The 14,385-nt window shown below is 38.9% G+C and overlaps 1 protein-coding gene across 22 annotated transcripts in view; it reads left to right on the forward strand.

The window, feature by feature from the left end:
- LOC6577948 (voltage-dependent L-type calcium channel subunit beta-3) overlaps nucleotides 1-12,831 on the forward strand; it is a 56,368-nt gene extending 43,537 nt beyond the window's left edge. The window contains exons 3-11 of one of the 22 annotated variants that reach the window (XM_032729394.2): nucleotides 3,916-4,032; nucleotides 4,091-4,312; nucleotides 4,387-4,477; nucleotides 5,495-5,527; nucleotides 6,240-6,727; nucleotides 6,806-6,973; nucleotides 7,036-7,168; nucleotides 7,728-7,994; nucleotides 10,003-12,831. In XM_032729394.2, the coding sequence (XP_032585285.1) occupies nucleotides 3,916-4,032; nucleotides 4,091-4,312; nucleotides 4,387-4,477; nucleotides 5,495-5,527; nucleotides 6,240-6,727; nucleotides 6,806-6,973; nucleotides 7,036-7,168; nucleotides 7,728-7,994; nucleotides 10,003-10,478 (1,995 nt within the window). In that variant the 3' untranslated portion in view covers nucleotides 10,479-12,831. Of the gene's footprint in view, nucleotides 1-421; nucleotides 786-3,022; nucleotides 3,649-3,915; nucleotides 4,033-4,090; nucleotides 4,313-4,386; nucleotides 4,499-5,494; nucleotides 5,528-6,227; nucleotides 6,728-6,805; nucleotides 6,974-7,035; nucleotides 7,169-7,727; nucleotides 7,995-8,569; nucleotides 8,819-9,117; nucleotides 9,356-10,002 lie in introns of those variants that run through there. The other 21 variants (XM_032729396.2, XR_006357381.1, XR_001449476.3 and 18 more) reach the window with 21 other exon arrangements.
- Nucleotides 12,832-14,385: the final 1,554 nt, after the last annotated feature.

Below are 14,385 nucleotides of genomic sequence, written 5' to 3' on the forward strand. Positions count from 1 at the left end.
GCTTGCCCTTCGACTCCATAATGGTTTAAGACTTCCCCAAATTCGTATTGTCATACGGCAGCTCGTTCGGATATTAAGTTGATTTGTGGTTAATGATTTGCCGATCATCTGCCCAGCATCAGCTCATGGCTCATCTGCCTCTCCCCCGCCACTCCGGCCGCCCCAGAAGAGAGGCGTCGGCTGCCAAAAATAATGTCGCCGTGTGCCTCCAATTCGGCATTTAGACATACATACATCGTTGTCCACATACAAATATATATACATATATACATGTATATCAGTGAATTCGGTTCCACTTAGCCGCAGTCAGAATTGTTGTCTATGCGCTTGTGGTCGGTCGGTGATCGTTTGTCGCCCATCTATAAAAAAAAAGAATCGGAATCCAATTTGAAATACAAAAAACAAAGTGATGCTAAAATTTACTTAAATATACAGAAAATGTGATATATTCATTGGAAATTGTCACGTGCCGCAGAGCGATCCTAACTGAAAGAGACTCGGAAGGGTTTCACCCATTTTTGTGATCCCAAATAGTCTTGGAAGTGTTTTCGCCAAGATGTTTGTTTATATTTGATGTGATTTGTGTGTTATATTTATGATTGCATAATTTATACGGGGCCAGTGCCAGCATCGAGTGCTCCTCTGCTTTGTGATTAGCTGGCTCTATTTATCCATTAACACCCACACACCCATCGATAATCGTACGCTCCACGATGAAGAAGCTACATTTGGGCGCCAAGCATAAAGCGAAGTCGTACAAACCCTTTCGGAATAAGAATCGTCGGGTAAGTGTAAGCACGGACCCAGATCCGACAATACACCCAGCGGCCCACCCCTTCACTGGCCCGGTTTTGTTATTTTTAAACACTTGCTCGCGACGTGGATCTCTTAAAAATTCCGCTCACTTGGCCATGCTGAATATCACTCTTTCTGCTCGACTCTTTCTGTTTATTTCTGCTCTGAATTGTGGCACAAGTAATGCGAAAGGCATGCGGAATGAGGCCAAAGACTCGGTGAAGCCACAAATCAATCCCTAAAATGCTGTCGATTGCAGTTTTAAAGAGGTTTAAGAACGGGCGAAAGGTCTTACGAGTGGCGCGGCAAGTTCATTACTCGTTTGGGCCACATTTGGAATTAGCGGAAAAGGTAAACAATAATTCGTCACACACTTACCTTCAGCCAGAATATCGCGAAAGGGGGGCAAATGACATTCGCATTTCTCTCTGGCATTGGTTTACATACAACAAAACAATGGGACAAAACATAAGAAGAAGCACAAGCGAAAAAGAGAGCGCATTTCGACGCATGCGCCTTTCGTGAGTGTAGACTTTTCCTTGCAAAACACCCACCTTCTCTCTCCCACACATTCATTTGATTACTCTCTGACTCTCTGTGTGTAGCTATGCGCTCATCTGGAAATGTTTCCTTTCTCTCTGTCTCTCGCACACACTTGATGATGGACAACATAATGTTTACGTTGTCGTGCACACTGTGTTGGCATTTTAGAATCTGACGGTACAAAGTTGGCGATAAAAATATGATAATAATGGCTTGATTTCGTTTCATAAATCTACATATTTTTAATAATAAACCCTCTTTTAATCAATATAAATTTGTACTCTTGCTTGAATATTTATTATTACATTCCAATAAGAAAATATATCCATGTGTATTTGATGCATCCTGGTGGAATTAAATATTTTACAACATTATTTTGTTTAAATATTATCCAAGTTCACTGTAAATAAACGTAATTAAAACATTCTCCCACTTTCGCTCAGAGCAGATCTAATTTTATACCTCCACTGTGCCTTATAAACAGTCATATGTACTCACATACATATGAGAATATATGCATGTGAGTATGTTTAGGTATGATAAGCGTGACTTGCCAACAGGTGGACGACCCTTTGCTTAATTTAGACAAATATCGATTTTCCACAAAGCAACAAAGCTCATAGCATCTATTCAGCTTTTTCTGCAATTAAGGGGAATAAAATTGCTTAATTAATATGTTTAAACTATTCTCTATACATTTGCACTACATTTACATATACATGTGTATTTGTACATATAATTAAGTATGCATGTGAATTTTGGGTACGCTTGCCATTGCACTTGGACCTCCACTTCCAGTGAACTTAAATGAAAAGAGAATTTTGTTTACATTTCATATTGGCAAAGTAAAAGTGTGTGCATTTGCATTAGTGTTCGAATAGAAAGCACGTAGTAGTACGTAGTACTCGCATCGCAATCGCAATCGCAATAGCAATAGCAATACTGGCAATCGCACTCGCACTCATTGAATCACATCTACGTGGGTAGAGTGGAAGGACAGTGCAGCGGGGTAGTGTTGCGGTGCACACTCCCAACAACATTTACGCACTGGAAGTGAGGGAAACTCTACACAAGTGCTTTTTTTTTTCTCCCCAAAAACGAAGCATTCATGAACACATTTTTCGTTTTCCAAATACAGAAACGATTTAGTTTACGTGCGGAATTGAGTTCGAGTGAATGTTGAATGCGAATGCGAATGCGAAAGTGAATATCTTGGGCGAAGTGCGCGGGGAATGGAATCTGAAACGAAATATGAATCGAATGAGTCCTAGCTGGCATATAACTGTAATAGAATCACATCAAATCCATCTCTAACAAAAGCAAACGCACTAAATGCCATAATAAAAGTGATAAAGCAACAACAAAAAATAGCAACATAAATACAAAAGAATTTTTTCTCAGCGGGAGAGTTCCCAAAGGCATTTACAGCTTGGGATTTTCCAGTAAATTTATATGTGTGTGCATATACAAAAAAAAAAAAAAAAATTAAAACAAGCAGATTATCGGCTTGCCGCGGGTCCAACTAAAATGCCAAATACCTATTTTTAACTCACACAAAGTAATTTACGAGAGACGCCAATACGTTAAAACGGTTGCGGATACGGCGTAGAAAACGCGTTGAGAAAAAATAAAATATATTTTTAAGATTATCATACCGGGAGGAAGTGGCTCAGTAGTTAGAAGAAGAAGAAGAAGCGGCGCGAAGTCAGCGCGTGTGCCTTTCCAGTTACATTTACCATTTACCATTCACCGTTTACATTTACTGAGTTTGCCTGTCTGCCAGTGGCTTCCAGAGCTCGTTATCTCGCTCGCTCGCCCGCCCTCGCTGTCACTCTCGCTATTGCTCTGTCCCTCTCCGTGTCCCCTTTCTCGAACTGCCAATTGCCTAATGTGGATTGCAGATTGTCGCCTGGCGTCCGAGTTCTGAGCAACCAGTGGGAGAGTGGATGCGGCGGCCATCGCAATTTTCGCTTCCTTAACGTTCCTCAGACACTGCGTGTTGTGGATCGTCACTCAGTGCTTTTCATCGTCATCGCCATTGACATCGTCATCGCTATCGTCATCGCCATCGTCATCAATTGCGTCCGTTACTGTGGCATTAACAGCTTCAATTGCGGGTGTTTGGGCCATTGGGTCGGTAACATCATCAAAATATCTTCATTCGAAGAGGATTATCGGGCTGACAGGCCCATGGTGCAGCGAGCATCCTCCTCAGATGCTCCCTCCATTCAGGGTGGCCAACATCGAGAATCTCGATTTGGCCTTGGATATACATCATACCAAAGCGGATACAATAAGCTATTCACACAGGTGCAGAATGTTCAAATAATATAACTAAAATAACCTAGTTCTACAGTCCCGATACCACGTCCCTTTGATCTTACATGGAGATACACATATATTTTGATCTATGATCTCATTGAATTCTCTAGGTACTATCGATTCACAGCCTCTGGCAAGCATCCAATATAATTACTTATGGAGAGAACATTGAGTTCTTATTATATACATATACATATGTACATTGTGCACATTGCCCTCAATAACATGATGTGCTTTGTTTATTTGGTTTATCAGGGTTCTGCCGACTCGAACTACTCACAACCGTCATCCGATCTGTCGCTAGACGAGGAAAAGGAATCGCTTCGGCGAGAAAAGGAACGTCAGGCCTTAAGCCAGTTGGATAAAGCGAGGGTAAGATCTATCAATGATTAACTATGATAAACACTTATTAATATCGATTTCCTTATAGAGTAAACCTGTAGCGTTCGCTGTGCGAACCAACGTAGCATATGATGGCACAATCGACGACGATTCGCCCGTGCAGGGCGGTGCAGTTTCATTTGAGATCCGGGAGTTTTTGCACATCAAGGAGAAGTATGACAATAACTGGTGGATCGGCAGACTGGTTAAGGAAGGCTGTGATGTGGGCTTCATACCCAGCCCCGCTAAGCTAGACAACATTCGTATGCAGGTGCTGAACTGAATATGCCCTTGAATGAATGAAGTATTTGAAAACTCATCGAATATTGATGGTTTCTGTTGCAGAATCAAACTAGACCCTCAAGACTGTACGGCACAAAGGGCTCCTCAAGCGGCAATCTAGGTGCGGGACAAGCAGGTGCGGAGCCATCACGAGGTAGCACACCCCCCACACCTGGTATGACACACATTTCATTCTCCTGATTTCTTTTCGGCGAGGTTTTATTTCGTATATCGTTATATCAATTTGATTTCTTATCAAAATCTTTTCTGTTGTACGAGTGTTTCAATGTAATATTTACTTTTCGTATTTATGTCGTATAAACTATCTTCGTCGTCGTCGTCGTCGTTAATATTGAATATCTAACGACAGTCTCGTACATAAAACGAGTGACCATTTAACATATCTTGTAATATTCCACATACGATTTATATATCTATAAATGAACACGGGAGTGACTGGGTCAGTACCACAACCGAGGTACTCCAAAAACCGATTGGCATCAATCCAGGAAGACTCAATTGTCTCTTTCGAGAGCTGAATCCGTCAGCAAAGCAGCTAAGATCGTCCGATATGATAACGCACAAACATCAAATGTAGTTTTTCGCGTACCGTTTTGAATTTTCATTTAGAGATACCTAATATCTGGCAAACACTGGGCTCCAAAATTGTTGTAATTTCGTACATTTTGTGTTATATATATTTAAATCATGCGACCTCCATTATAAAACTGCAATAAGGAATTATATAAGCCATCAGCATTTGTCAAATGGTCCAGTCTATACTAATACTGATGTAGATAACAACACTTTTTTCTGCATGATAACAACCACTCAATGAATTGGTCCAGAACGCATACCTTTTTCTCTGTCTTTCTATCTGTCTGTTTCCCTTTTCAACACCACACGATCTTAAACTCTAAGCTTTTCTATAGAGAACAACTAACAGCACGCTCCTAATCATTTGCTCGTACCTTCCTAATACTACAAAATATTATGAAAATCTAGCAAAATAAAATCCTATTAACTGCACTTAACTCTCTTCTACCTGACACAACAACAACCAAAACAACAACTATCACTAACAACCACCTACATCACAACAACAACAATAATAACAACAACAACAATTATAAAATCAACTTTGTGTGTGATAAATAACCGTGTTCCAAAGACCCCTATAGTACAACACCACGCAAGAAACAAGGTTTGTCGAACGTCTCTCATCTGGTAATCAGAAAATTTCATTTTAGAAACCTTATGCTAGAAAATAATATTCGAATATCTGTAGCTTTAATCAATCGCAATTGGAAATCGTAAATCCCATCTAGAGTTGGGCGACAATAAGAATTATTTAAAGTAATTATCAAATTGATACTCTGATAAGAATGCAAACGTCGATTTTTATAATACACAGCTATGGATTGTGTTTCCTGCACTGTCACCCTATTTTATTCTCTAAATGTAGAGCTTTTCTCTAGATGGGCAAATCTTTTGGCCACTCACTTCATATATCCTTAGACTTAAGATATGCTTTAGACTGAATCTCATCCTCGAGTTGGCATTTCAACAGCATTTCAATATCGCGTGGTACGGTTGCAAATTACAAATAAAATCTTGCTTCCCAAAATTGGATACCACACACACACACACACACACAGAAACAATTGAATACACACACGCACACAGTGAAATTTTTGTATCTTTCCAATAAAAATTACTTGTATATATGAATTGTATATAAAGCAAATATTTGGTAAAGAAAAAAAAAACTAAACAAGAACTTTAGTTGTAAATTGGCTTGGCAACTCGTAGCGCTCGATCGTCGTATGTAGAAATCATAAAATCGCTCATCCGTTGCCATTATCTCTTCTCTCTGGCTATTCGAATATGATACTAACAATCAGGTGACGAATCAGATTCCATGGGACCAGGACGTCATGGCAAGACACCGTTAGCAACGCCGCCCAACAAGGAGAAGCGCAAGCCATTTTTCAAGAAACAGGAGACAGCCAGCCCGTACGATGTGGTGCCATCGATGCGTCCTGTTGTTTTAGTGGGTCCAAGCCTTAAGGGTTACGAGGTAACCGACATGATGCAAAAGGCGCTGTTTGATTTCCTCAAGCATCGCTTCGAAGGACGCATCATCATCACGCGCGTCATGGCCGATATATCACTAGCGAAACGCTCGATCATGAACAATCCATCAAAGCGTGCCATCATGGAGCGTTCCAGCAGTCGGTCGGATTGTCTGGGCAAGGTCCAAGAGGAGATCGAGCGCATCTTTGAGCTGGCCCGTTCCCTGCAGCTGGTCGTACTCGATTGTGATACAATCAATCATCCGTCACAATTAGCAAAAACTTCATTAGCGCCAACAATAGTTTACTTAAAGATTAGTAGTAGTAAGGTAAGTAAAAATTCAATTCGGATAAATCAAAAAGAGAGAGAGAGAGAGAGACAGTAAATTAATATAATTTATTTGCAGGTTTTACAGCGTTTAATCAAATCACGTGGCAAATCACAAGCTAAAAACTTATCCGTACAAATGGTTGCCGCTGAAAAATTAGCCCAATGTCCACCCGAAATGTTCGATGTAATTTTAGACGAGAACCAATTGGAAGATGCCTGCGAGCACATAGCTGAATACTTGGAGGTAAGTATCTAAGTATAATATCTAGTATATATCAGTTGTATTCACCTATCTGACTTCTGCAGACATATTGGAAAGCCACGCATCCAGATATACGCGCTGGGTCCACCGTACCGGCCATTGCCAGGCCGATACCGTCCCAGGAGGTGTCGGCATCGCCCTCTGCCGATCCAGCGCGCTTGGGTCCAACACCACCAGGTAAAGTTGAAGCTGCTGTAGGATGTGTTCATTTAGTGAGCGCATTGTCATCTTCATACGTGTATCGTATCCCCTTTTCGCAAACAAAAAAGAAAAAGAAAAAGACAAAAGTGAACTATATTCAAGAAATCAATTCCGATTGCCCACTCTATATATATATCCACTCTCTCATTCACAAATCCGTTTTGGCAATTGAAAGCTCATTGAAAAACGAAAAAAGAAGTCACAATTCGATCTCAGATCTGATCTGTTCAACTAGATATGCATTTATGATTTGAGTTAATTTATTTTTACTTTTGTTTTCGACATAATACCAAACAGTATTTAACTTACATACAATTTAAGAATAACAAAAAATACTCATTTCACAATTGCAAAACATGAATATTCACAATGTTAATCAAACCACATACTCGTATATGCTCGTACAAAATACAATTCTAAAATTTGTCTTTCTCAAATTCAAATTCCCATGACTGTACCGATAAACAATAAAACAAACAAACCAATCGATGCTTCTTCTTGCTCTCTCTCCGCATTCGCGTGTCTGCGCAAGTAGTAGATGGCGAGGAGTTTGAAGAGCACGAGCCACGAATGGCGAGTGTCGAACGTGAGGGTAGTCGGGATCGGGATCGGGAACGGGAGCGAGAGCGTGGCAGTAGGGAAAGGGAACGGGACAATGAACGCGACTACTGGGACAGGGAGTTCAACAGAGATCGCAGTTCGAAAGACAGAGAGCGGGACATGGAGTGGGAGCGCGAGAGAGCACGCGAATGGGAAAGAGAGCGAGAAAGGGATTGGGATAGAGAGTTCGATTGGGACCAAGGTAAATTCTAATGTTATTTTTCATTTGGTTATACTATAATCGCATAATTTTGAACAGCAAATCTATACGTAAAACTTTCTCAAATAGCGTTAAACGTCATATACATGCATAAATACCAGTATTCTTATTGGTGACTTAGTTGAACCTGTTGTTTATTATTGAACTATATTTGCCATAGAGTTTCAATGTCTCACCTATAGATATATCGTATACATAGCTCAGCTTTTCTAACAGTACTATATACTTAACACTTTGATATTTTAATACTTTGCTATTTGCAGGAACTTTATTTTCTTCATATCCAACTATATTTTATATACAGATGAATTATTTATTATGTTACAAGATCCCGTTCATTCTTTATGGTTTTTAGATTATTTAGACCGTAGGGCACCTAAAAATTCATAATATGCTATTTGATAGTCTATTCTCTCGATGTTTTCATTTACCCAATCGATACGTTTTACTGTGTTCTTCTATCTATTTGTTTCAACTAGAGTTTAAGATTCTTAACAATTGAGTTTTCATTGGTTTCTTATTTATATACATGTTCTTTTATGCCAAACACTTCACAGCATTCACAGCACGAGACATACCCGGTTCCTTTACAACAATGCTATAATTTCAATCCAATTACCAAGATCGACACAAAATCAAACGAAAGCGACATCAACAAAAAGTACAAAGAAAATGACAAATAACTATCCGAAACGAAAGAGTCTGTTCCAGTTTTCGCTATCGAATGCCCCAATTCACGGAGATCAACAAAGAGATATGAAAACGACTCGAACTAGAGCTCGAGTTTCACTGAGGTGCACAACTCCGTAGGAAGCGTTCTTTCTATCCCATATATACATATTTATAGGGCGCATTCCGTAGCCCCCTTGATCACTAAAAACCTATTAACAATAATCTTTAAGATTGGTTTTATACTCTTTCTATAGTTTCTGCTCGAGTTCTGCTAACAACTACTAAACCGTGATTCATTCGAATCCCTGTGCTTTCTCCAATGCATTAACCATTATTCATAGAGTCCACAGATGCGACTCGGTATCAACGTATATATATAAATAAATTGTAATTGTCTAAATGTGCATTTGCCATGTTTTGTACTCGTTTCTAGTTACTCCTGGCGTCGTGCGCCTCTAGTGTCCTCTCGTCCTCGTCCTTCTACTCGATTCCTACATTGCTCGGGTCCAGTCTGTCAGGCTCAGCAAATCAACTCAGTTTAATATCTTGTGTTTGTTTAAGCTCAATACTTTTTATTACCGTTCGTCATTTCGAGTTAGTTAAAAAACCAAATCAAAAAAGAAAGAAACAAAATAATATTCGTTATTTTAGACACACATAAGGTTGGCTTAGTGAGTATTTCGTAACCCATAAAAAGGCTTTTGTTTATTCTGTTTAATGTAACCCCGCCCAGATGTTTTATTATTGGTTATGTACCACATTTCCCCAATTCCTCCATTTTAACTACCTAGAATGCTTTCCTTTTAGTTGCATAATTTCCATCATTAGTTGATAGAGCAAGATGATGATAATCTAGTACTTTTCCACTATTGTACAATTTTTTATTTCTAATCTACAGAGAGTAACACACAAGCCTTTCAACCCATTTTTATACAAGATTAAATTATGAATAATAATAACTTATTTTTCGGCTAGCTTTGCTTAAAAAAAAATTTAATCCACCACAAAAAATAAAATAAGTCTTAGTAAATCAATAACATTACTAACTTAAGGGAGTTGATGATTAAATAGCAATACGGCTATATACATATATATAGTTAGAATACCACGCAAACCATATGCACTCTCCCGTGTTACTAAAACGTCAAGTGACCTTGAAGAATTTTACCTTTGCCAATTGATGCGTTCGAATGCTTTGCTTTTCCGTATTGTTTTTAGTTTGAATTTGAGTTTGGTTTACCTATGCGTTGGATTTCTATTTGATTTAGCATAATGAAGAACTCGATACTAACGAATCTGTGTGTTAACCATTTTGCAGGAGGTGCCTCTTATCATCACAGTCGTCGTCAGGTCTCTGGGCGACATCAGGAGCGCGGCAGCGGAGGTGTCGGAGTCGGCCATGCCGCTGGCTACGAGCGCGACAGAGAGCGATACGAGCGACAGGAACGGGAGCGACTGCACGCCAGGGATCGAGATCTGATGCACTACGATCTGAACAGCGATGAGATGCTGGACGAGCGCAACTTTGAGTATCCGGCAATGCGCAGCGGGCCGAGCGGCGCCTCCCACCATGGCCACCTGTCGCGTGGCGGTCGACTGCTGGATGATACAGACTTTGAGCGCGACGATAGATTGTTGGGCAGCTCAAGGTCACGCTATGGACCCGGACCATCCACACGCATCGACGATCCGCGGGACATGGCGCGAGCAGCCACTGTGGTCGATCGCGATCGCGATGAATACAGTCCGCACAGAGGTGGTGGAAGTAGTAGGAGAATGCTGAATGCCATGTAGGAATCGTGGATATAGGGGTGGGATCAGATCGATTCGAAAGCGCCAGGTTTGATGGAAGCACGTGACAATAGTTTTGATCTTGACATGATACACAAACCGAAACCCAAACCCAAACCGCTGCTCCGACAGCAATCACAATCCCACTATCAGCCTCAAAGTCAAACTCCGGCTCAGCCTCAGCTTCAGCATCCATCTCAATCTCTAACTCAGTCGCATCAGGCGCATCCTTCGCAGCATTCATTCCTGGCCAGGCAGCGCAGCGGCGGCCAGTGGCTGTCATCCCCGTCGTTCTCCCTGTCGCAAGCCTCGATCGGTCAGCCAAGGCCCAGCGAACACTTTCCGTTGCGACACCAGCCACTGTCCTACCCGCAGGCACGACCACACAGCCAGAGCCAGTATCAACACCCGCACTCGTACACTTCCAGTCGCACACAGTCCCACACATCCCTATCGACGCGCTCCCAACTCTATCCCAGCGATACGTTCCAAAGCACCTCATTTAGTCACCCGCCGTGCAGCGACAGCGACGTCCATCGAAACCGAAACAGAAACAGACCAAAAAGTACAGCCGCGGAATATGATTGGAGATCGTCATCCTTCTCGCAAATCGATGCAGTCACCCACGCAATACGTAATAAGATTATTGTTGAGGAGGACGAAGAGGATATACTGACCCCAGATAGGTTTTATTGAAGAGATTTAGCGAGGCACCAGGCACAAAACAACTGATATTTTGAATGGAAGGGGGCATTGCACAATATGTTTACGTAGTAGAACTTCCCTAAAAATTTAGTAAGATCAATTTTGAAATGAACCGTATATATACATATATATGTATGTATATATACCGATATCCATTCACACGTAGAGCATACTTATTTCAGTGCCAAAACACATTTGTACATTTCCATCGGGAGGCGGGATACGGGATACGGGAGAGACCCATTCGAATTTCCTAGCGGAAATCGTCGGGATGGAAATACTTACATAATTTATGATGAATAGCACAATGCTAAGTACAGCCTTATGTGTCTTAAATACTATATGTAGCTAAGTGAGATGAGATTTTATTTAGCAAACCGTATATGTATATGTATGTATATGTATATATATATATATGTTATATATGTATATATTTATATACATATATATATATATAAATGAAATAATTGAGAATTAAGCATAAGATTTACACCTAAACATTTGTTGATGCATTTCGCCACAACAATTTTTGAGGGGAGGGAGGGAATGTATAGTGGGAGGGAATCATCATAGTAGTTATATATTATATATATATATAAACACATACACAGACATATATATATATATACATATGTATATATATTTTTATGCAAGAAAAAGATAAACTAAGTGGCAGCTTTAATAATTTAGTGAACATACTACTATATAATAATCTCTAAGTGCAGAAGAAGGAAAGAGAGGCACACACACACACACACACACACACGCATCACAACAAAGCAAATCGAATGAAATCTCTTTGATAAAACAAATCTGAATTTGCTGAAATGTCTGCGAAATGTCTGTAAATTCTACGCTAAATCTACGCTCTTCGTAATCTGTATCGAAGTCCACTTCCTATAATTCAAGTTGATCTTCTCTAACTTAGCTCTTTACTTAGTTATTGTTATTGTAATCTCCTCTCGCTTCTTTTTCTTACAATCTTTCCAGCTTTAGTTAGTTGCTTGAGTACAGCAATTACTATACTACCAGTGCCTTAACAAAAAGAAAACCATTCAAACAAAAAAAAAACACTAATAGAAACACTATATTATATATTGCACTTGAGCATTTGATTTTTGTTATATACATATTTGGTTTTCATCATATTAGAGCTTGTATTCCCCATTGCCCTCGCTGCTTATTACGTTCTTTGCGTGCTTGGCGATTCGTTGCGATTCAATCATTAGCCATTATACTATTATGGAGAAACTATTGTAAGTATGTTTCTTGATCTGGCCCATTCCAAACGAGCACTCTTTATACAATTCCAACCACCTGTACGAATTGATCAAAGGTTTTCAACAATTTCAACACTGAATTCAAATCGATCGCGACTTTAATGGGAGTTCAAAACTCCCCTGAACCTCCAGTGTTAGCTTGTTTAGCGCTAAGTAGCCTTACCTTCCACACCTGTAACTAAGACCATTTGGCAAGCTACCTTTACGAAAGCCTCGCAATAGATTGTGCTTGAAGGACGGGGGGTAGGGACAACCTGACGACAGGCGAATTATTGATTGATCACTGCACTCCCTATAAAATTAAGTGAGAATATGGCAAAAGGGCGACTTCTTGTACTAAAATAAAAAATAATGTAAAATTCTGGTCTCAAGTATTTGTTATCTCTTACAATCAAGATCTTTAACTCTTCAAGTTGTGATATATTTCCACTTCAAAATGTTTGTTTGAATTGGTTTCAACTTTTCAAGTCGCCCTTAATTGATGTGAAAACCTACAATGGAGCATTTTGAGCTAAAGGAACTGGCTTTAAGAATACAAAAAAAAAAAAAAAAAAGCAAAAGCGAAAAAAATTATATATTGTAAAATCGGTGAATATAAGCTATATACAATATATGAGGGCTAAAAGAAATATAGACCTCTCAAAAAACTGACATTTTGATAAGAACTGTATTAAACAAAACAAAGAAGCAAACATAAAAGTGAAAGCAACTATATGGCGAAAATTCGTAAGTGTTCAACCCATACAAAACAAAGAACTTATAGGCAAGTGTGCATATGTATAAAAAGCGATAATAATAATATGAAAGAACGTGTTTAGATTTTAATATTGGTTTTTTTAATTGATCCATATAGTACCGAAACAAATCATAATACATAAGTATCCTAATGAAAGAGCCTGGTATAACACATAGAACTTCAGGACTATGCTCAGCTTATAAATATCGAGAAAAAAAACACATGAACAATATTACATATACCCATATACATAGTACACGCATATTCGAACATACTTAATAGACCTGCACTACAAGCATTTGTATCACTTGGATATAGAAGAAAGCAAGTAAAGCAACATTGCAGTCGGACGCTACCGACTGCCCAATACTCGTTCACGCTCTAAAAGCAACTAAGTTGCAAAGTTATTTTAATATTTTCCGAAGTGTCAGCTAAGTGAAATATCCTATAGAGGAGTTCAACTGATATACATACATATATCCAGTTCTTAAACTGAGGAAGATACTTTTTAATGACATGCCTAGATCCAAACAGATCTATATGTGTACTCCAAAAATGTTTATCTTATCAGAAGACATAAATAAACAATAAACATCGTGAACGAGCATTAAGGAAAATGTCAAGAGACCAGTTCATTTCGCAATAAAAATGCTTAGGATTTCCACACTGAATGGAACGGGAGGAGCGTGGAGTATGGGGCAAATGCTAAGGCGATATGCATATACATATATATTATAAAGTAAAATTAATAAAGAAATAAATGAAAATTACAACAGTTCTTGTACAAAGTGGCAACAAATTTATTTATTTAGCTATAATTAAATATACTGAAAAATTACTTTTTAATATTAGCTTGAAGTTCATGGAGCAAACACGAACGGAGGATAAATACCTAAATAAGTAAATAATAATTAAAGAACCCAACACACACACACAAAATATGATAGACAAAACAATAACATATACATACATATACTAAGTATGGCATATACATACAGACATATGTAAATTATACAAATTAAAATTTATTCATATGAATAATTCACAGAACTGGTAACTCACAATAAAGTTAAAAAATATAAATATGTAAATGTATTCTGCTATAAATAACAAAATTTAAATAAACCACTTTACCAATAGTACTATAATTCAAAAACTTTTGCATAATACTATAATAATGAAATATAAA

This window comes from Drosophila mojavensis, unplaced genomic scaffold (genome assembly GCF_018153725.1).
Source record: "Drosophila mojavensis isolate 15081-1352.22 unplaced genomic scaffold, ASM1815372v1 contig_49, whole genome shotgun sequence".
NCBI lineage: Eukaryota > Metazoa > Arthropoda > Insecta > Diptera > Drosophilidae > Drosophila > Drosophila mojavensis.